We start from the raw sequence: 23,757 nt of genomic DNA, 5'->3' as shown, positions 1-23,757 counted from the left end.
CAAATCATTAGTGTTAGCTTTGGATTCCCAATTATCACAGAAGGTTTCAGTTGGAAAGGATCTTACAGACCATCTTGTTCCACCCTGTGCCATGGGCAGGGGTACCTTCCACAGGGTCAGATTGCTCCAAGCCCCGTCCAACCTGGCCTTGAACACTTCCAGGGATAGGGCAGCCACAGCTATTCTGGACAGCCTGTGCCAGTATCCAGGTGATGCTGTTACCAAGGATTTCCCTCCCTGGAGTTACACCTCGTGGCATCTAACACAATTTGCCTCACTCCCTCTCCATCCCCTGCTTCCCTCTGCCATCACCCTGCCTGCTCTCCCCTAGACACAGCAACAACAGCCCAGAAAAGAGGTTGGAAAAGGGTCTCTTCACCGCTGCCTGGAGAGCTCTTCCACTTCCAGCTGGAGGCTGTTGATTTTGTCCCCAAACTCCTGCTTGAAGAGCCGGTTGTCCTGCTGGGCCAGCTGCCGGTCCTTCTCTGCCTGTCGCAATCTGGATTTGAGCCACATGAACTTGTGATAAAAAACAAAAGCCATGGTGGGGAGGAAGACTGAGTTCAACCAACAAATAAAAAACCCAGTGAAAAGGTAAAGCCAAAAAAAGAGAATGGTAAAAACAATGGAAAGGAGGAAAATAGTTCAAAGCAAAGCAAAATGCAGGTGAACCAGGCAGAAGCTCTCATTTTCAATAGTTTTTATTCTATCACTACAGTTTACAGCCATTAGATGAGAAACAGAAAACATCACTTTTATCCAGATTCGAAGCAAACCTCAAGTACACAGAATTTTAAGTCCAATTGGAGTTTAATGTACGTTACATTTCAGCTTTGCACAGGTAACTGGAACTTGCAACATAGGTTGTAGCTACTCTATTGAGAATTAGTGCATATTCCTGCTCTCTCCCATGGATGGACACTTCGGCTCAAGCCCCAGGCATCAGTACACCAACACATTCCCACTCGGGGCCTGATATCAGAAGAAGCCAGATCCTTAAATCTGTCTGATTTCAGCACAAACCTCACCATCCAACCCCCTGTTCCTACAGCAGAACTGTGTGATGGGGCAGGGGGTTCTCTGTCCTAACCAGCTGTTCAGACAGCTTGATCAAAGCTTCCACATTTCCCTTAGGACTATTTCTTCTCCAGGGAGTTAGGATGAGTTTCTAGTAGCGGGTTACTGAGGGGTGAGTTTATAGGTTCAAGCATGCGGCTCAGGCATGGCAGGGAGGTTCCCAGCAGGGCTGCGCTGGGAGCCCAGGGAACAAGCCCCACAGTGGCCCATGATCACATCCACGGGGACCAGGCTGAGCCCCACGGATTTTGAAACACACCAAGGTGTTCCCTCCTGTGTTTGTCACATTTGCCACCCACTGCCCCAAGGAGCACCATCCCATAGGTCAAGGGGAGAACTGGCACCAAAGAATTACTACAGGCATCTCACCAGAGCAAAAAAACCCTTATTTGACACAGAAACTCCCCAGATCTGACCTTCCAAAAGAAAAAACTATCTCGAGCACCAGTTATAAACCTGAAGCCTGCGAGAGACCGGCACAGGGACTTCTGTGATCAGAGAATGTTAGTTTACAATAGTTCAAGCTACTGTTACTTCAGACTTTGCACCAGGGTGTTAAACTGGCAATTATTTTTCCTAATGAGAGGCATTTCCCAGCTTTAGCTCTTGTTCCATTAGCAAATTCCATTTGTTTTGAGCAAGGCAAACTCAGAAGAAAATGAAAGAAGTGTAAAAGGCAACTCTTTTCAACCACCAACTACTCGGACAAGAAAAGGGCAAGGACCAAATTTCCATCTCCACTCCCCACTGCTGCACACTGGGTTCCTTCTCCTTTTTTTAACATGTTTTTGTTTCCTTTAAACAAAGCTCAGATTATTTTTTATAAAACCTGTAACTTCCCTTTCTGGGAAGGGGAGAGACCTCCCAAAACACCTCTCCTCCGCTTCCTTGGGTCAGGAAGGACCACAGGGTATGTCTGGAGGGACTCCTGGCAGAGGTAGAAGCAATGCAAAGAGAAGGAGGTTTCCACTGAACTTACCACTCTACCGTGTTACTCTAAGACACCTATAGCTACTAATTCTGGACACATGAAGTTGAAAGGAATAAGGATAAGTCCCCACCCTCCCCCCAAGTCCCTAAGGCAGAATCCAGGCAGGCTGGTTACGGGAGGGCCGGTCTTCCCGGTGACGGGCCAGCGTCGCGCCCGCTCGGCTCGGACTCGGGGCTGAACCCACAGAACAGAAGAGAACGGGGAACGGCTTGGGGTACGCACACAACTACTGTCAACAACTTCCAGGGATGCATTTCTCGTCTACTTCACAAAAAGGGCAATACAGAAAAGGAGTTGACTGTCCCGAGCTGGCCACGGCCTCGGCTGAGCCGCGCACGCGCCGAGGGCTGTGCTGCTGCACGCGGTGACACCAGCGGCTGGACACAGCCACCTCGCCCACTCCTGACGCTTTCCCGGGGTGCTTAGTGGCCAACTCGTTGGTACTTGAACACGGTTTAAATGGCAGGGCTGGGGATTTTTATACCCGACTAAATCTCGGCAGAAAAACTCACTGATTTTAAAAACTCGGCAAATTCCAAATCAACTTTAGGTGACAATTAATATTTTAACAGTTGCTTTTAGCAATTCTCAAGTTCTCCCCTCATAAATGAGTTCTGATGTCAGAGCTGTGAGGTGGCCAGACATAAAAATGTCTAATGATGCTTCTGGATCAGTTTGTTTGCTGCACTATTTAAGGTTTTTGCCTGTTTCACCAAATCCTTTTCACTGTATAAGTAAGTCAGAATGAGGATGATGAGAAAACAGAAAAAATAAGAACAGCAAGAGAAAAAAGAACACATGAATTAGCTGAGTAGGCATCATGAAACATTTTCAAACACAAACTTGTTGCAAAGACAACCACTTTGTTTACCAAGAGCCATTCCCAACAGAAACCCTAAAATGAGAGCACCAATGGAGTGCGGCGCGCTACTCATTAACCAAGTCCCAGACGCGCTGCTCCCACTGCTCTCCTCAGGCAGCCCTGTCCAGCCCAGCACTGGGACTCTCCCCTGGCCCATTCTGGATCCAGGGGACACTACACTAAAGGACACACCAGTGGATCATGGTTCAAGTTTCCTGTCTTACCTTTGTTCCAGCTGTTTGATGGTGGCAGCCATCTGATTTGTTTTTTCTTCCAAGCGGCTGTTTAATTCACTCTTCTGTTTCACTCCCATGTCTGAACTCTGGGAAAAGGAGCAGTGGGGGGTTTGTGTAAGGAGTAGTAAATCCCAAATAAATCTCCATAAATCATGTGGCACGTGAAACAACGGGGCAGAAGGCAAAGAGGCAGGAAAAGGTGCTGAAAAAGCAAATGCCAGGACAGTATTGCAAGGACAAATGTCTTGCCATAGAGGTGCAGGCTCCATCTGGATCCCGCAACAGAGCAATGCCACCATTCATGAAGATTCCTGGATATGGGAAATGTAATGCAGTGCTTGCTAATAGTTAATACCTTCATATCATTCAGCTGTTTTGAACAAAGCCATTGGCTCAAGGAGAGCAAAAGCAACTCTTTGCTGTTGTCAAATTGATTTTAGGATCTATTCTGAGCATTGTGTTGCTGTTTGGAGAGTCTGCTCGTGTCACCACACAGGAGTTACACCAGGTGCCCTCCACACCAGACTGTGCTGGAGCACAAGCTCCCACAGCTCTTTTCATACCACAAAACCACACAAGATGCTTTCTCCCGTCTCACACGCACATTTCTGGACCATGATGAATTTTTGTTCAGAAGAAATTGCATTCACCTTTACCCTCCACCACATTCCAGTGTTCTCACAGCAGGACAGAAGTGTGCTGCACAGCCTGTGCCCCTTCCACACCCAGCACCTTTCCAATAGGCAGGAGGAATAAATGCACAGCAGCTCTCACTTTTATCTGAAATTCCCTGCATTGCCTTAGCTCCCTACCTGCAGCTTGAAAGACAGTTCATGCTTTAGAGCCCTGAGATCGTCCAGCTGCTGTCTGAGTGCCACCAGCGCATCCTGCTTTTCACAGACATCCTTCTCCAGCATCTTCATGGCCAGCTCCATCTCCTGCCGCATCCCGATCTGCGCCTCCAGCTCCTTCTCCACATCCTGGAACACAAGGAGCCCTCAGCATTTCCAGGAGCTCCCCTCATCACCCAGGGGGTAACCACCCTTCCCCTCTGCCCAGGCACTCCCTACCCGCGAGCATGCTGCGCTGCCGCAGCTTCGGAGTCACACATCTGACACATCCCTTAGGGAGAGTAACTCCACAGTTTTCAGTCCAGTATCAGAGCCAGGTGTGCAGCAGGGCTAGCAGAGAGTCAGGGAATTCTACATGGGCCTGTCTTTGGGATGGAGGGGTCTAAGGAAAGATTTTATTTCCTAAATACTGTCAGGTCAGGCATTTTTCTCCCCACACAGGTATTGAACAAGGGCTCAGCATGGCAGTGACCCTTTGCAGCCCTGTGGGGTGGGCCCCGAGTCCCCCAGTCCTCACCAGGCGCAGCTGAGTCTCCTCCTTCAGCTGCTTCCGTGCCTCAGTCAGTGCCTGCCCGTCAGCAGTTCTGTCCTTGGTGGCCTGAGGTAACAGACACAGTTCACTTGGCATTGTGTACTGCCAGCCCTCACTTGGCCTCATTACTGGCTTTTCCCCAACACTTGGAATTCTGCAACAATTCAGGACAAACCAGCACAACTCCTGTATCCCGATTTTCCTGCCTCCCCTCAGTAAGGCCCCCTCCCTCCTGTCCCCTGACACCTTGCCCAGCGAGCCGTAAGCCGTGGGAGCTCCCGGCTCCGCGCACGCTCCCTGCTCCGCCCCTATGGCCAGGCAGGATTCCCTGCGGCCAGGGCCCATCTGTTCCCTCTGCACAGGGCCTACCTGCTGCTCCTCTAATGCAGCGGGGTTTGTGTGAGACACGCAAGGAAATGCACTCTGTTCCAAACACGGCATTCAGGCTGGGCCTGCCCCAGAGCTCAGCAATCATCCCCACACACACACACAAACACACCAACCTTGCGACTGGACTCCAGGATGTAGGAGCTTTCTTCCTTAACCCGCTCCATCTCTTCCTGCAGTGTAATGATCCTGTTGTTGGCAACTGCGAGCTGGGAACAAAACACAACAGTAAGACATCAAAAACATACTTCACTGGTTTTTTTTCTCTCTTGACCCCACCAGATGAGGAAGATTTGGCTGGAAACGGAGGACAAGCAGCACACAGCACCCTTAGGGATGGGACACCTGGCTCAGAGGAATTCCCAGGATCACAGCACTGCAGACCAACAGATTAATATAAGTGTATGGTCAAAGGCAAAAGTAACTTCAGAAACTCCTTCTGGCTTTGTAACTCACAACTTACATAAGGGTCACACACAGGAGCAGCTCAAAGACATTCCAAAGGATCAGCCATGCTATCCTGTGACAAACCCAAACAGAACTCCCGGATGCAAGTGCAAGTCCTTGACAGAGCTCAGGCCCGACACACACACGTGGCTGTGATGTGTGACACAGCTCATTACCTACACCCCAGCTGGCACAGCGCGTGCCGCTGTCACCGCAGCCTCATTCCACACTCTGCAGGCTTCCCTTGGCAACTTCATTATCAAACCCCAGAAACACTGCAGGCACCATTGCAATTCATCTCCTGGCACCATGTCACTATGCAGGTAAAACACCAAAAGCCACTCATTCCATCAGGTAAGACCTCCTGTCACCCATTTGTCAGGGAGCTGACCCCAAAACATTTTATGACATTTATGTCATCACTAATGAGCTGCAGACCAATGTTAAAACACAGACTGCACCTCTGCCTCATGTACCCGCTGTTTCTCATGCTCAGGCTGGACATTTTACTTATATTGACATTTTTTCCTTTACTTTTTGCAAATTTACATAAACATACAGTTGATTTTCCAACTCGTGCTCAGTAGTGACAGCCAGTGATATTCCTTGGCAGGTCAGCTATTCCAGTTCCATCACTAAACACCCCTCATTCTGTACACCAGACATCTGAAAGGAACTCCTCCCTCCCTGGTTAATCCCTAATTCCCAAAGGCCAAAGCATCAGGTGGTTTTCCATGACACTTACCTCCTCGGTCAGCTTTGTGTTGGATTTCTCCAAGGCATCCACCTTGGCCTGCAGGTTGTTTACTGTAGCACTGTTGAAGAGAAAAAACCCTACAGTAATTCCTTCACTTTTTAAAATTCCGTTTTCTCTTTTGTCCTACAAAGTAATAAAGAGCCAAGAGATCACATTTTACCTTAGATGTCTATTGAGTTCTTCTACATAGTTCTTCTGGTCCAAAATGGCAGTTATCTGACCATCTCTGGAAAAAAGAAACAGGGCAGCCTGGAATACTTGAATACACATTCCCAAGAGAGGAGCAGCAGGACAACTGTGTGTGCACCTACCCTTCGCTTCCTTTCGTGCTGTTCCCATCTTTCAAATACATGGAGAAATCAATAACTCCGACCTGGAGGAGAAAAAATTGCATTTTACACTAACCACTTGGTTTCTAAGACCAACCCACTGTTCCCAGGTGTGGAAGTTTAGAGTTAGGACATCAACACCTGCTGTACTTCAGCCAGGATTCATTACATCAGCAGGCTATGCAAAATTAATGAATTTTCCAATTTAAATGAGCAGAACAAACCCATTAACTGAATACCTGGGAGTCCAGGTCCTCTCCCTTCATGCAGAAGTTGGCATCGATGACGTTCAGACCTACAAGAAGGCCAGCAATGATGGCACCTTCCTCTTCCATCATCAGTGCGTTGGGCTCGTAAAATTCACTGCAGGATGCAGGGCAAGAGACACACAGGAGTGAGATGGGAAAAATGATCAAGATCTTACAAGAGAGCAGAAGTGAACCTAATTGAGAATGAGTCCAGCACTCACCTGAGAAGATCCTTTCTGTTAATCAAGGCTTTCATGTACTCTGAAAGTTTCTTCTGCATCAGAGCCAGGCGAAGCCAAGCTCTTCCTCGGCCCACAGGTGTCCTGCAAAGGCCAAAACAAACATTTCCAGACACCCTGCAAGGCACAGTCACCAACAGCTCTAATAACCCCACCCTCCTTCAAGTTTTTGCACTTCCAAGACAGAGGTGGCACTGGTGCAAACAGAGAAACACAAGGCATGGAAGCGCAAATAGGTCCAGCCCGATTAAGCCATCACTGTTTCTCTCATTAACTCAGTATGTTTTTGCTGCCCTACTAAAAAGATTTCCCTGACTTTATCCCTGCTGGACGCTGCCAGACAGATCAGCTGCTTCAGCTCATCACCTTCTGAGTCACAACCAGTTCTGCCTAAGTCACAGGAACACACACACCAGCGCAGCTGCCCAACACCACTCCTTGGGGTGGGTCAGGCTGGATGGGAATCCAGCCACACAGCTCAGAACCAACTCAGTGCTGTTCTCCTCAGTGCTTTGCTCCTGAACAGCTTCACAGGATGCCATGGCCTCGAGTGCCAGTCCTTCCCCTCCTTTCTCCCAGCCACCAGGAGCACGTGGCTCTAACACGCTGACCTGGATGTCTGACCTCACCTGGTACGAGCAGCAGCAGCTCAAGGAAGTCACGGCCAGTACTGCCCACTCCTGACTCACTAACGGGACCTGGCCCTTCCAAAGGGTCACTATCAACAGAAGGTTTAGGAAAGTACTCTGAAAGCATTCTTTACTTCCATTCATTTCCTGCTGCAATGCTCTGCAACAGGAAGAGGTCCCAGAGCCCTGGCACAGTGCTGGCCCTGTCAGCTGCTGCAGGAGTCCTGCCCAGATCTCCAGTAAAAGCACTTGTCCGTCAGTACCTCACTAAATACTAACCCAAAAGCCATTTATTGAATTTATCCATCTGTTCTTTCAGCAAAGATGACTCGATCCTTAGTCCTGTTGCTCATACAAAAGCTTCCTTACCCATTTTTTCTATTCCAAGCTGAAAGCTTCTTACAGTTTCTTTCACCATGAAATAGGCAAGCCTGAATGTGACATCTGAAATTCCTATGAATCTTTTACAAGTAATATTGGCTTCCTGTGGCTTTTTGCCTCCCCTCTTTAACACAAACTACTATCTTCTCCAGCTTGGTGCCTAAGCTTCCCTCTCACATAAACTTCAACCAAATTTATTTAAAAGAAGCATTACCTACATCAGCCTCAAAACTGTTTATTTAAACTGTTATAAGCTTCCTGTTAATTCCCTTCCTCTTGAGTCTGACTTCACAAATGCTCAGTAAAGGCTGTTCCCATGCCTGAGGCACATCACCACGCCTTAAGTGCTAGCAGTAAAGGCACTGCTGTCTGTAAGTTGCCACACTCTTAACACAGCAAGACTGACTATCTCCTGTGCTCTCATGCTGCTGATCCTTGATGAAGAGTAAGAGAGCAATGATCCATTTTTATCAGCAGAAGGTGACAGATGTATTCCTGAAGGTTCTGTTTGCTCTTCCTTCTCTTCTTCAGGATCCTTCTCACAGTAAAACTCCTATTATGTACTCATGCAATAAAGGAGTGTACTTACTTCAGCCCTGGGAGATCCTTAACACTTGCTGTAATCTCTGCAGCCTCAGGAACCAGCTTTTCTACTAATTCTAGAGGTCCCCAAAATGACTTATTTTGCCCAAGAAAAGTCTTTTTGGCTAAAAAACAAAAAGAAAGAAAAAATGAGCCTGTTAGACCTGTGCTGATATAATGCCTTCTCAAACAAGTGAACAAAAAGCAGCCAAAACCTGCCAGAATGGCTCCTCTGGGGCTGCTGATGGGCAGGCACTTGGTATCCTGGAATCCCAGGATGGTTTGGGTGGGAAGGGCTCTAAAGACCACCCGTTTCCACGCCCCTCTGCTTTCCATGTCCAGCTGCTACCACACAAGGGCAGCACCTAAAGGACAGTCCATACTTGGCCATTTGAGCTGCGACTCAGGATTTCACAGTCAAACACATTTTAACAGCAGCTTCAAGCCATGAGCTGCACACAGCCCAAACCCTCAGTTTAGACAGAGCTATTGAAAAGGAGCTCCAGGGTTGCACTTCCTCTTCCAGCTAGGAGATGCATTCCTAAAGCACAAAGAAGTGCAGAAAAAGGAGTCACGAGCTTGCCAAAAGCCGATTTAATCCCTGATCCCTGATTTACAGCCGGGACAACTGAAACACTGTTTTAAACGTGGCAAGCACCTGCAACGCCTCAACTTTCCCCCTGCAGCAGGTTTCTGTGCCTTCCTTTGGCCTGCCCAGTGCACTGCAATCACAGCAGTGACTGCTCAGCCTCTCCTCTGTCTCGTGCAGGCTGCAGAGCTCTGTTTTGACCCCACGCTGCTGTTCCCCGCTGCAGGCCGTGCCCTGCAGTGCGGAGGGCTCGTGCCCAGCCTCTGAGTTACCTTTGAGGCCGTGCTTGAGGCAGTGCTCCATCACCACGAAGAACTGCTGCAGGGGGGCATAGTCCGAGTCCAGCGTGCGGCCCAGGTTCAGCGCAGACTCGATCAGCCCCTTGATGCTCAGCTTGGCCATGTTCATCAGGTTCATACGTTCGTTAGCCATGAGGTAATTGGGGTCTGCAACAAAGGAAGGAAAGTGCTGGTGAACAACAAAAGCTGGTTTCATTACAGTAAACACCCCACCTATTTGTTCCTCAGCTTTGAAAGCACTTTTGGGGCAGCGAGTTTCACAGGAGGCACTCTGCAGGCCTTTTGTGGAGAAAAATCAACATCAACTAGCGCTTTAGGGCCAAAGCCACAACGGCATGGGAATAGACAATGTATCATATTGAGGGTGCCTTAATACTTCAAATAACTACAGGCGTTCCCTATTTTCAAGACAGACATTTGGAGCCTGGTGTTCATCCTGTGCTTTGCACCTTGACAACGTGTCTCTGACTGGCACGGCCGTCACTTGTTCCAAGTCACATCCCCTGCTACAAACCGGTAAGAATCCTCCACTTGTGGTTTGTTCTTCCACCTAAAGGTCACCATGGACCCCCTCACAATTAATCCAGCAATATGTGTCTCTATGCCAACTTGCGTCTCTCTTCCTCAAGATTTTTTTTTGAGGCTTAGATGTAACATGAAGCCAACTCCCACTTATCTCTCTTGGTTTCAACACTGCCACTGGTTTTCACCAGTGAGAAGGAGCTGATCTTCATGGCTCCTGAGAGCTCATACTAAATCCCCAAACTCACAGATCCCCCAGGACTATATTCTCCTTCCACCATATTATAAATATCCAGACCTTTACACTGGCTACTCACACCCAGTTTTTGAGCTCCAGTTCTCAGTTACAGGCAGTTTCATCCCTGTAAGGCCCATTTATCCAGGGCCGCTGCCAACAGCCAGGGACCCTTGAACCAACCTGACGCCTTTGCAAGTCAATGAACTACTCCTGGCAGCAGAGATGTGAGCAGAGGACACCTCAGATTACAGATCTAAGCAAGAGGCACCCTGTCAGCACCCACCAGCCAAAAAGAGAGCCAAGAGCACAGCTAAAATACCCACACCCGAGTGCATGTCACTGTGGGCTGGGAAAAATCCACAGCACAGGGAGAGGGAAGATCCGGGGCAGTGCCACCATCCAAACCTAAGACCACGGCTCATTTGTTCAGTCTCTCAAAAAGCAGCTCAGGACAGAGCTTCTGTCATCCCCCTTCTTCTTCAGAGGGAAGTAGAACCAGAAGCCTCCTTCTCTAAATCTATTTCTATAGTTTAGAGAACTTCCAAGTACTCATGTAGGAGTGCAATGCTCAGCGCAGCACTGGACTGCAGAAAGACTGAACTTTGTGAGGGGTTTTTACTGCCTTTCAGGACTACTGCTGTCTGAAGGTGATGGGTCCGGCTGATCTGGAGGTACCCTGAGCACATGACCTGTTCCGGATTTCCAGTTCATTTTATGACCTGCAGTGTAGCTAACAGTCACCATCACCACGAATGCAGACTCAGGAAAAAAGGCAGGCACAGTATTGCCAAGACACAGAGACCTCCTCCTCATCCTCTCTCAGCACATTTCCTCACTGGCCAAGGCCACTGATCTGATGGGTAGCAAGGCATCCACAAGGACTCTGCTTGGGTGGCAAACCAATCCCTAACGCAAAATTAAAGGAACTGTACAAGAGAGCACCAAGGAAAATGCTCCTTTGGCTGTGGTTATTAGCTAATTTCAACAGAAAAATATTTTCACTATATCACACTAATCAAAGGTTTCCCCTTCCTTAGTCTGCTGTGAGCAATCATGCTCTGCGTGTGCAGCTTATCCAAGATTCTCATCTTGCAAACCAATTCGCTTATCTAGTGGGAAACTGGATAAAACCCCTAAGGTTTAGTCCAAAAATTAAATGCTAAGTAATTGATACTCTTGTTCTATGTACTGCACCACTCACACCTTTAAAGAAGGCAGGGTAGGCAGGCGAGGCTGACTTTTACACAGTAAGACTGTCAGGCTGGCTTTAAGCTGGGACAAGTCTGATCCTGGTGTGGACCTGACATGCTCCATCTGAACCGGTACCTTCTCCAATCTCCTCCTGCCTCTACCTGCAAAACCTCTGCCTGGGCTTTCCTACACATCCCATGTCATCAACCTTAAAAAGCAAAACCCCAGCCCTCAAACTTTGCCTTTCCACAGGGTTTAGCTTTCAAATAAAGGAAATCAAACTCTCAGGACACTTTGTTATTTAAATGTTGCAGCTTCTACAGAACAGACATGTTTTCTAACCAGCTGCTTCCACGAAGATGTTTCCAAAAGCATCTGAGAATCCTGTAATTTGTTTAAAAGGTACAATCTGTACCCAGGAACCTGAAAGTCAAGGAAAGAGTCAATGCAATACAGGATCTCAATGGGTTAAGCTGCAACTGGTCTTGGTACTTCTTACTCAGTGATAATAAATTTTATCACTCCTCATACTCTAAAACAAGGAAGAAGCAACTAAAATGAAGCTAAAACTTGGATCAAAGGCAGGGAATGATGAGACCCTGGAGAAGTGAACAAACCCACTGAAAGCAATGCCAATTCATTAGCATTTCATCAAGGTTCTCCATCTTACATGAAGAACACCAACTTAAAGTAGCCTGAAATTCAGCACGGCTACTTCCGTGCGGCAGAGAAACATCTCTCACCTGACAAAATAAATGCAAAACAACTTATACAACATTTTAGGAAAAAAAGAAGCCTCAACCCCCTTTTTTTCCTTAAAGCCTGCCCTGGAAAATGCTCTTCTCTGGGAAGCAGCACAGGCTGTTTTGCCAGGAGAGGAGGACACTGCCTGTGGCTAGGAGGCTGCGAGCAGCAACCAGGCACAGAACCAGCACAGCAGTTAACGGCACCATCGTGGAAGATGAGCAACAAGGATCAGTGTGCTCAGGGCATGGGAACATCAGCCTTTTGTGCTGCAAACACTTGAATCCCAAGCAGGAGCAGTTGTATTTCATCATCGAAGTACCAATTTGCTTGACCACTTGCTACATTGGGGATTCAACTATTTCACATGTGTGCCGTTTTTTAAAAATCAAGAAAGAAGCACTATAAACAAGTTTCTCATTTAGTATTTCACAAGTTCTAACAAAAATTTGCAATACAAGTTGTAGTGGGTTTTAGAATCCTTTTTTCCAAGCCTTGGCAAGTAGTGCCAGAAAATCTGAAGAATCTAGTCAGAAATACTGCAGAGAATCTTAAGCTTCAGGGTGATTTCTGAAATACTTTTTAAAATTCAGCTTCCATATGTTGCTGCAACCTTTTAAGCTGTGCTTCTGCCAGGCTCAGGAAACTACTGCCTCTGAAAGCATTTAGGAGAAGGCAAATAGCCCTTGTTGTTTCACTTCTTCTACCTCCACTTCAAGTCAACATAGTAAAGAAACCCCACACATTTATTTAAGCAACATCAAGAAAATGCAAGAAAGACACAGCTACTGGCACTGGAAAGGAAAACTAACTGCATTTTGCACTCAGGCTCAAAATAATAGCGCAGAAGCCAACAATTAGCACAAACAAGAGCTGTGAGATGTGGGTGTGGAACGCACCTTCGGAATCATCGCGCAATTGCTCCACCACATCTGTCAAATCCTCCCAAGAGTCTTTGCAAACAGCAAAAGGAAAGGAAAAGAAAGAAAAACGTCATGCAAGCCGTGATCTAAAGGAAAGATTCAAAATCAAGATATAAGAAAAGCATAACTGAAAGGGAGATTTGCATCATACAAGACTTAATTCATAGTGGCAAAAGATCTGCAAGTCAAAAGGGTTTATTAGTCTGCACAAAGCAATAGAGCAAAGCATTCTTCTCCCAGAGTCAGACCAGGGCAGGCTTCAGTAAAGCTGCAGAAGCTTTGTTTCTGCATTAACACAAGCAACATTTTTCTAAAGCACATCCTAAAAAGAAAAGCAACAAAAGCATTCCTTTATTTGTAAGATAAAAGCACTAAACTTGTGATATTTATGCAACGTCACCTTTGCTTCAAGTTCCTCATATCCAGCCTCAAGAAGAACTGCCGGCAGGGAAACAGCCACACGTGGGAAGCAGGCACGTTCAGGGAAAAGACACACTGAGGGCATTTTACGGTTCAACAGAGCTTAAACTCTGTTATAACCATGACCCCAAACGACAAATCCCGCAGAGGTGACCCAGCTGAGCCCTGTACAGGTCGCAGGCTGACGATGATCCCCTAAGGACTCAGCCAGGGAAGCAGCTCTCTCCTTGGCGGGACAAGGGATGTATCCTGGGAGAGGAGCAGGCAGGACAAGGAGAACTGGTTTCAGCACACCCACTACGTCCCTGTGCCAAACCCAGCGAGCCAAGCCAGACAAATGCCCCGAACCCTGGGCATTTTTCACTCCCTACTTACGCACCCGCGCTCCCCAGCGTCAATCCGCGATCGGCAGAACATCCGAAGCACAGGGAAGGCTCCGTCCCCCTTCCCGAGCCAGCTGTGCCAAAGTCCCGAGCAAAGTCCAGAGGCTGCCCGGCCCTCCTCCCTCCCACACACAGCCAGCGCCAGCCTGGGCCCCGGCAGCCAGCCCCAGCCTGCACACTGCTCCTCCACGCTGAAACAGCAACCAAGAGCCTCAGCGCCACTTCAGCTCACACAGAGCTGAGCCCCACGAGCTCCGTGTGCCCAACAGGCCCCTCATCCTGATGCTGGGCTATGCACAGTGCTCATTTTTAACCCTTTTCCTCCAAAGCAGAGACTGTCACCAACATTCCCCTGTGGCTGAGCACTACTGCAGGAGCAACAAGGAGTTTCCCGGGAGGAAATCCCTGTTGTTGCAAAAACAAACCTCGGTGATACTCTCCCCCACGTGCAACACTGATGGCTTTTGGTCTCTCATGACAGGTGCTGCAGCTTCCCAAGGGCCAGGAGACTGAATCTCACCGCAGTGGACGGACCTGTCTCGGACACTTCCCAGGACCCTGCTGCACAAACGGGACACTTGGACTCAGATCCAGATGCTGATCATCCCAGAATCCCTACCTGCACACAGTACGGGAAGCCACACACCACCACTGAAAGGTTTTTATTTAATACCGAGGGGTTGCATTTTTTCCTTAATCCAAAGCATAAACAGGGAAGAACATATAACCAAAACCAGATTTAACAGGGACAGAAAGAACTGACAGGCTTCATTTAATCTTCCTCATTTATTTTTAACCCCCAGCAAGTAACCCAGGTAAAGCTCCCAGAGGAATATCCAGAGGAGTCTTCTCTTCTACCCTACAAGTCATAATCCCATCTTCCTACTAGCAAGAACTGCAAGAATTTAAACTGGTACTATGGCATTTGCATAGATTTAGAGGCAAAAGCACACATTTAATTAGCACTTTCTTTCCTATTTTCATTCATTCTCCATGCATCCAACTGCACTTTGCAAAGAGTTCATTTCTTCTTTTACCTTGTACATTTTCCCACTTGTCTGGAAACTCCACCAAGCAACCGTGGGGGGAAAAAATCTTCACACGGAAGAATCACAAAGACCTGAAACTCTGTAGTTCCCATGGTCCTTATGGTGTGTGAAAAACTCAATACTTCCAATTATGATAGGAATTGTTTAATTCTGTACCAAGTTTAGAAAACAGGATGACCCAGACTTTTAAGTCTCCATAAAACAATTAACTCATTCCAACCAGATTCCCAGGAAGATTAGTACTATGGAACTCAATACCCCATTGGAATGAACACTCAAGCCAGTTCTTCAGGAAGGGACCGGAGACCTTGTCTCTAAAATATTAATCACGAAAATCCCATCTGTTATTTGGACAACGGAGGGGTTTGCAGTCACTCCCTTCGCTGACACAGCAGCAGCATCTCACTGAAGGAGCTGGGATACACCTTCCCAAGCCAAAAAAAGCTTTTACAAGTAAACCCTGGGAGAAAGGAACAGCATCAAAATTATTTCACATTGCTGCTCAACCTTTACTCTGTTTTTAAAAGTTGAAGTTATTAGGCTAAAATAGAGTTGAGTCAAAACCTTTCTGAACCAATGAGCATCACCCCACACAGAGCATCTTGATATGAGAATCAAGTTCCTCCAAACAGAGATGAAATAGAATCACAGAATCACAGAGTGCCTTCACCCCATTCCACCCCCTGCCATGGGCAGGGACACCTTCCACTAATCTGGGCTCCTCCAAGTCCCGTCCAACCTGGCCTTGGACACTTCCAGGGATGGGGCAGCCACAGCTTCTCTGAGCAACCTGTGCCAGGGCCTCCCCACCCTCCCAGGAGGGGAGTTCCATCAGGAAGAAAAGGTCCCAAGCTTTTGAATAGGTCAGGATTCTAAAAATTGTTTTTAAGAACAGAAATTTTAAACAAACTCATAAGGAGAAGCTGAGCCGTCAGTAAGATAACCTAAAAAACCCCAAGGCGTCCATTTCGGGAAGCGAAAACTGAGCTTGATATAGAAAGTCCTGAGCAATGGTGCCATGTCAGTCCTGCTGCTGGGACTGCTGGGAAAGGCTTGGCCCAAATCTGGACAAATACTCCTTTATGAAACGGGAACCTCAGGTCGCATTACTACACTTAAATTGCATTCTGATATTTGTTACCTTAGGAATACATTTAATAGCAAATAAAGAGGTCAAGGAAGAAAATTAGGTGGATGCTGTTAATGTTATGGGAGGTACATAAGTAATTCTTTCAAGTTAGGTTTGCCAACGAGATGGATCACGAATTGCTGACAAGGAAAAGGGATCAGCAAAGGGTTTCACCATCATGTTCAAACACCCTGCAAGCCCAAAATCAGGGTAGCCACCAGGCAGTCTGCAGCCTGAAATGCCAGGAACCATCTACTCAGGGCAAAGTAGCTTAAAGAAACATTTATTTTAAAACCCACTGCATAAAAATTCCATCTCTAAATAGACACATATACAGAGAGCCTTGCATACAGAAGAAAAGAGCAGTCAAAGATCTGCAACAAACCAGAAGGAAATAAAAAAAGAAATAAAGAAGTACAGACAACTTGGAAACTCCAAGCCCATTCTCCATTACACGTATGGGACAAACAAACAGCCAGCGTACATCACACGAAGTCACAGTATAATCCCACCCTAAGTCTTATTCCCATCTCCACATGATTACCATAAAATAATCACCCAATTTCTCTATGTTGCAACTGTGTGCAGTTATATGGAACATTTCTGCACAACCAGCCTGTTTTCAGAGGGAAACACATGACTAACTGCTCGGAGAAATTTCTCATCCTATTTTGGCCCTTGATAGTTTACACCAAGAAAATAAAAACCCAAACCCTTGGGGTTTTTTCCCCATCTTTCACTTCCCAGTTCGGCTGACACCCAAGTGGTTTCTCTGAAGCACTTTTGACTCACCACCTCGGAGGGATATAAAGCTGCCCTGAGTTTCCCAGGTCTGACTTCATTTAGACTGACACAGCTTAGAAGAGCAAAGGAAACAACTCTTAAGAGTAATTTCTGATTTGAAGTCTGGATTACATGACCTAACTGCTATTCCCAAGCTTTATGACCATGAACACAGTGCAATTCATTTAACTTGCATTTACTGACTTCACATTTCTTCTATTAGATCTGGCCTCCAGCTCCTTCAAACTTGTCATCTATTTAGGGGTTTCTGTCACCAGATGTGTTTTACGAGGTTTTTTCCAACTACAGAGTCATCTCGTGCAGGTTTTCGTCCACACCTGAAAGGTCCCTGCCACTCTCAGTACAATTCAGATTTGTTTTGTAATGGGAAAGGCCCAGTCCACTGAAACATTCCACCTCTCCCATGACTTCACTGTTCCTATTCCACACTACTAGAGAAACCCTAAACCCAAGTTAACAGTTGCCAGTTTGCAAAACGAAAGCATAACCAATAAGGTTATGCTGCTTCCCTAAACCATTTTGAAGTACACAAAGGAACATGAAAAAACACTTGGATAGAAAATGGAGAGAAAAGGTAAAATCTGAAGGATGATTCAATAACAAGTGCCACAGATTAAGGTTTTAAGAACATTTTCTTTTCCTGAAGAGCTCTACAACTCCTTGTCAGGGCATTTTACACAAGCACATGTCAGAAACTAAAACTTTTAAATTACTGGTCAAAAAAGAAGAAAAAATGTGATCTTAGCTTCTGCCCCACAGAAAAGAAAATTTCATCTTCACATGTTATAAATTCTAATTCCAATTGCTGCTTTTAGTGCAAATAGAAGAGGATTAATAAAAAGAAGAACACTGTAATTCTTGAAAATTCCAAGTAAACTCGAGTTAGCACATGCATTCTTCTGGTCTCTACTACAGAGTGATCCCATGAGGACAAAAATTTCCACAGCTCTGTTGTGAAGCTCCTCACGATTATTCAAGATAGAAATTTAACATCCAGTAAAATGGCCTAAAAAAAGACCATTTTGCATAACTTCTCCCCAAAGTTGAGACCCGTGTTCAATGCCATCCATACACACACTCTCTTCAACATTCAACAGAAATACAATCCAGGTGGTTTCTACCTCCATCCCTAAAGATGCCTCAAAGACCGTCACACCTTGCAAGCAAGCAAGCAAGGTCAACAAACACCAGGGTCCCATTTAATTTTGAGGGGCCTGCAGAGAACAGCAAGGTTCTGAGAGTCGTATTAAGAATCACTGCCTGTTCAAAAAAATAAGGTTTTTTTCTAATCCAAGCAGATTTACAGTAAACAGCAGAATCTGCTTATTTTCATATGCACACAGAATTGTTTCCAATTGAAAAAGCACATTAATTGGTTTTATTGTTAAATTGAGCAGCCATGCTACAGGTTATATGGAATATACACGGTTACAAGCAACTCAGCATCTGCTACTTGCTTTCAATTTGAAGAAAAGTTTTGCTTAGCTGCTCTCAAGCTCCAGCTCTGCGCAGGACTGGAATTGCTGTGACTGGCTCTGAAGGCAGGATGGCTCGAGGGCTGGGGGCACAGCAGATCACAGGGTGAGGAGAGGCCAGGGACAAAACTCTCCAGAAGCCACAAGAGCTGGGGGGCAGCAAATGGAAGGCTTCAAATCTTTATTCCAGCAAGCTGTTGGATTTGGTACTTTGCAACATATATTTTACATCTCTTAATTTGTAAGGAAAAAACTATCCCCCTCTGTTATGCCTTTGGCAGAATTGCCCAGCTTTTTTTTTCCTTCTCCATAATGCCTACCTTTGCACATCAGTTTTATGGAGACACCCCCAGGGACACAAGCCCATGCTCCCGTGCCCCCGGCCTGTGCACACCCTGCAGACACAGCAGCAGTGCTGATGCAGTAGCAGCAGACCCAACACCGGGATACAGCTGTGTCAGCTTTCCTATTGTCAACACTTTTCCTGACTTTCTCTGTTCAAAATATGACTTGGATCCAAATACACCCCCCCCCCGCCGAAAAAACCAAAAAGCAACCTTAATTTATGCATGCATATACATCTCCAGGAAGGTCGTTATGGTACTGCTCTTTCTGCATTTGTTTTTGACATATGAATTAAATAATAGGGCGAAGAAATGAGCAAATGCTGTTTGCTAACCCCTTCTGGTACGCACCACAGAGTGACTGTAATTACACCTTGAAAAACACTGGAAGGTCTCAATGACACACATAAGAACACAGGAATTGGCAGACAACTGAATTCCTGCTCACCCTGTACTTGCCTCCCTGAACCCCTGGGATATGCTTCAGAGGGAATGTTAAGTTCCTCCTTTTGATACCTCTGTCTGGTATCCCACTGCGTGACTAAGTACTTGGCAAGCCAAATCCAAACCCAAGGGCTACTGTCACTGAAAGCAGCTGTCAAATGGAAATTAAATTATCCCTTGGAAATTTATTTTAAAGCTTAAATCCCCACCACAGTTTCACTTGTCTCCTTCAGCATTAATCAGACAGCATCAAATGGGGCAAGCGAAACTGCTTGGTGGAGTGGCATTTCAGGAGTTACTGGAAAAGGGTCAGGCATGAGAAGCTGGAGCCTGCTTGCTCTAGCACCAAAAGGTGCATCCAGCAAGGGCACTCAGAACTTCAGCACCTGCAGAAACTCATCACCTCTCCTTCTTCCCCACTTGTTTATTGGCAGAGCATTGCATAGATGTCCTCTCATGCTTTTAGTACTCTCAGAGCATTCAATCTTCGTCCTGGTATTAAACTGTTTATCAACCCAGATGACAAATCCTTTTTCCAGGGGAAAGCAAGATGTGCTACAGCTCCATGTTTCAGGCTTCCAAGCCATTATAAACAGCAGCACGCTCATCAGAGGCGAGCTGGGGCACTGTGATGGCATTGTCACCTGACAATGGGCATCGCTGGCTAATCGCTGGGGCTTTCCAAAAACTCCCCACGACCAGGCACATGCTGGGGTGCTGCCACTGTGCTCCCCTGGTACCAGATGGCAGCTCACTAACAGCTATCAGCCCTGGTTTAAGGGCAAAATCATGATTAAATGTTCTCACTGAGCACACATCACGGTTTTCTTCCTTCCTGAGATACACAGACCCGATACAGCTAAAAAGATAATTCATCACACCCAGTCTTAAAGGGCTTAAAGGGCTGGGTTACAAATTCTGAGGGCGATCTGAAGCAGCAATTTGGCTTTCTGATCTGCCCACGGCTGTCCAGGCTCTGCAGGCAGGACACGAGCATCCGCTCCTGGAGACGCCCCCTCCCAACTCGTGCAGCGCCGGAACAATGCGCCGGCCCGGGGCTCCCGGGGCAAAGCCGGACCGTACCTTCGTGGGTAGGCTCGGGGTCGGGTGTCAGCGAGATGTCATCCAGCTCGCGCAAGCACAGCCACTCTCCATCCATCGACACGCGGAATTTGCAAAGATAGATGGTCTCCATGGCAGCCTGAGTGATCTTGTCTGTGGTGGGGGTTGGCATGTCGCTTTGAGGCGTCAGAGCAGACATGATGACTCAGCTGGTACAACAACAACGGGGGCAAAATAAGGACTAAAAACAAAAGCTTTCTGAAGAAGAAAATCAGAAATACCTTGCGATTAAAGGACAGATCGCTCAGGATCACAGAGGCTGCTCTGGCCTTTTCATAGATCAAGCAAGGTAAAAACGCTGTTCCTTCCCGCTCAGCTCTGCCTCCCTCCTTTCCACCGACTGCCGTCGTCTTCAGCTATGCTAGAGGCTACTGATCCTCAGCATCCACAGAAAACCTGGCTTCTGCACCAGAGGCAGCAGGGAAAAACAGGTAAAAAATACAGAAAGAAAAAAAAAAAAAAAAAAAAAGAGGCAGCAGAAGCAAAAAGAATGTCTTGCTCTGGTGCTGACCCCAGAAAAATAAAAAAACCAAAGGACGAGCGGAGAGGCAGTGTCCCGGTGCGCCGAGATCCGAGCGCTGGTCCCCTCTCCCGGCGCAGCCCGGGCAGCGAGTGCCGCCGGGATTGGCTGTGGGCAGGGAGCAGGGTGGCGACCAAAATGGCTGACTAATGAACTGAGCTGGAAATCCAGGCTCATGTGATCGCCTGCGATTCCCAGGATGCTGCCGAGACGCTGCTGCTGCGGGGCCGGCAGTCAGGCGCTCCTCGGCACAGCACCTCCTCGCCGGGCTGTGCCAGCCCGTTTGGGAGCGAGCAAACAACGCCGCACCCCCCATCCATCGCCCCCGGAATACAAAGGAGCAGCGCCAGCAATACAAAGCCGCATTTGTATTCCGCTCGCATCCCTGGATGCCACTACAGGAATTCAGTCGGCACCTTTGTTTTCAAAAGAGGTGTGCGAATTGCAGCTTGGGTTTTATTCGCTGTGCCACCTTCTCAGGGGGCACCTTGGAGCTCAAATTTCCCACGTACAAAAAAATGTTAGGATGGATTTTTTTGTCTCAGGGAAACGGAAGGAAAAAACCATCTGGGTCTAAGCACTTCAGTGACTGAGGCTGAAGCTTTTTCAGCAGGGCATGTGCACATGAAAGGACAATAAGGAAGAACACTACAAACACTGTGACCCAATCTTATACTTTAAAAATCTCCCCCGAAAATTGTGTTGCTCACGTGAAGCTCACAAAGAAATATTGTCTCTCAGCAGGAAGAGAAACAGGCTTTCAACCTCTCAACAACCATATAATAATATTATTTTATAATAACAGTACTGCATTCCCTGTCCCTTCCTGATTGGCTGAACCTCGCCTGTGTCCCCAGCCCACACAGTCCTGGTGCTGGGGCACAAGAGGTCCCAGGTCACCAGACACAGTTCTCATTCCCAAGGTCGCTAGAGTGTCACCACCCACTTCAACAATGATATCAGGCACCAATAAATTAGCTTATCTGACTTCATTCCTGTGTGGCTCCAATCTATTTGAGGAGAGCAGATGTATAACATCCATCTGAAATGGATGGACAGTCACCCTTGCAGAAGGCTGCCACCAGAACAACATATTGATAAGAACATGTGCCCAAATGTATGGGAGCTTGAGTGCTCTCCCTTTTTGTACCCCAAAGAAATACTCAAAAGGACATACATCTGTTTCTCAGGGATGTGAAACGCCAAAACAGATTGCTGGATACAGAATTCAGCATGCCAATGCATATAGCTTTTGGAAAAAAATGGCACCCATCATGTAAAAGCCTCGTAAAACTGGGAAAAAGGATGAAGAGCTGCTATTTCTGACTGGCAAGAGGAAGCAGTTGGTTTTGGTGAAAACTTCCTGCTTAGTACAGCACATTTTGACTCAGCAGCTCTTTCCCATTAGGCCAAACCCAACCAAGCACCACGCAGCCTGTTCTGACAGCGACGCAAAGGGCAACTATTTCACAGAAAATGAGAATTACTATTGTTTCTTCTCTCCAAGAGAACAGAGTTTATAAATCGTGCTGACAGCATCTTAACTCGTATATTTATAAACCCTTTCAGCAATAACAGCCTCTAGCTGCAGCATCCACATCGCACCACCCCAGATTCCAAACCCAGTCAAAGTGGCCATGTACCAACTGCTACAGAACAGCTGCTGGCCCTGGCTAACCCTTGGACAGGGTCTAAACAAACAGCACATGGTCAAAACAAACCCTTTAGAATCAACAAAGCACCATAAGCTATTGCTCAAGCTATTATCCAGCAGATCTCATTATCAGACAGTTTAATTTCTTTGTTTTGAAGCAATTAGAAATACCAACAGCACTGGGTGTAACCCTGCAGCTCCCATTTCACAACATGGGTCTTCAGCTGAACTCAGCACTGGCAAGTGCCTCGCACATCAGGATCCCAGGGAAGGTCTGCTAAAAAATTAGGAACTGTTCAACTTCCATTGGTTTGCTGTTAACGTGAAGAAATAACAGAAGCCAGTCTTCCACTTCCAGCTGAGTTCTATTTTCAGGCTCCTTTATGCAATGATCCTGCTGCAAATACTCCATAGGGATATTTAAAATACTTGGAAAACGTTCTTTGACTTATTTCCAAAACCGAAAAAAAGTAACCATGAAAAACCCCAAACAGGAACTGTTTGACTTACCGACTTGTGACCTTTTAATCACCACCTGAAAACCACAAGAGAAACTTTCCCCTATCCCCATTCTGTGCCCCAAAGTGATAAAAGCAACAAAGCATCTCACAAAGAAACAAAAGAAAGGTCTCGAATATTTGTGTTTTCATAAAACCTTTCATACGACTACCAGGCAACTCAAGGGCACCTGATAAGGCTCCATCAGGGTTCCAGGATGGTCATGGACACAGGAAAACCCAAATCACGGATAAATGCAGAGGAGGCTGTGCAGGATGAACCACTTTCTCCATCTCAAACCAGTCAGACAGCCTTGACTGGTCCTACAAACCCTCCTGTGAGCTACACTTTGGCACCAGCCCTTAGAGGCTTTGGCCAGATTACGGAACATAGCAGGGTTCTGCTAAAACATTTTTAAGATTAAAGAATCACAAACTGACTGCACTGGAATTTTAAGACCAACCACCTGAACACCAAGCACTCCATCAGCCACCAGTATTTGGGAGCTGAGCTGTACTGCGAAGCATTTTGAGTTTCAAAACTGAATAAATCAGAATAATCTAAGCAAAGAAACCCAAACAAATTTCCAAACCAGCCTTAGGACTCCAGGGAGCATCTTTGGGTGTACTTTTATTTTCAGAGCCTGTGAGAAACCTGTGTTTCCATCATTAGGAGAAAGTTTTCCCCCTCAATGGGTAGAGATTGCAAAGGAAAAAGCACAAAGCCATCTCTGACATGGAATGCAATCTAAAAAGATAAAATTAGCATTTACATAGCAAAGTCTGCTTCTGACTCCTCTGCCAGCACAGATATGCACTCTACCTCAAATACCAGCTACTCTGAACCTTGCAAGCTCAAACA

At 46.7% G+C, this 23,757-nt stretch overlaps 1 protein-coding gene across 12 annotated transcripts in view; it reads right to left on the bottom strand.

Annotated features, from left to right (window-relative positions):
* RUFY3 (RUN and FYVE domain containing 3) overlaps positions 1–23,757 on the bottom strand; it is a 32,841-nt gene that overhangs the window by 5,310 nt on the left and 3,774 nt on the right. For 2 of the 12 annotated variants that reach the window (XM_042026929.1, XM_042026925.1), the window contains 13 exons: positions 13,031–13,084; positions 9,410–9,583; positions 8,556–8,673; positions 6,939–7,040; positions 6,709–6,832; positions 6,452–6,513; positions 6,301–6,366; positions 6,129–6,198; positions 5,053–5,145; positions 4,535–4,615; positions 3,979–4,146; positions 3,155–3,252; positions 380–499 (listed from right to left, as the gene is read on the bottom strand). In XM_042026929.1, coding sequence (XP_041882863.1) covers positions 380–499; positions 3,155–3,252; positions 3,979–4,146; positions 4,535–4,615; positions 5,053–5,145; positions 6,129–6,198; positions 6,301–6,366; positions 6,452–6,513; positions 6,709–6,832; positions 6,939–7,040; positions 8,556–8,673; positions 9,410–9,583; positions 13,031–13,084 — 1,330 coding nt within the window. Of the gene's footprint in view, positions 1–126; positions 520–685; positions 2,795–3,154; positions 3,253–3,978; positions 4,147–4,534; positions 4,616–5,052; positions 5,146–6,128; positions 6,199–6,300; positions 6,367–6,451; positions 6,514–6,708; positions 6,833–6,938; positions 7,041–8,555; positions 8,674–9,409; positions 9,584–13,030; positions 13,085–13,853; positions 13,878–20,185; positions 20,983–23,757 lie in introns of those variants that run through there. The other 10 variants (XM_042026930.1, XM_042026926.1, XM_042026927.1 and 7 more) reach the window with 9 other exon arrangements.

The sequence above is a fragment of the Corvus kubaryi genome, unplaced genomic scaffold (assembly GCF_017639235.1).
Source record: "Corvus kubaryi isolate FWS band 111438036 unplaced genomic scaffold, C.kubaryi_AGA036_p1.0 37292, whole genome shotgun sequence".
Lineage (NCBI taxonomy): Eukaryota > Metazoa > Chordata > Aves > Passeriformes > Corvidae > Corvus > Corvus kubaryi.
This window is presented reverse-complemented; position numbering and strand designations above follow the sequence as displayed.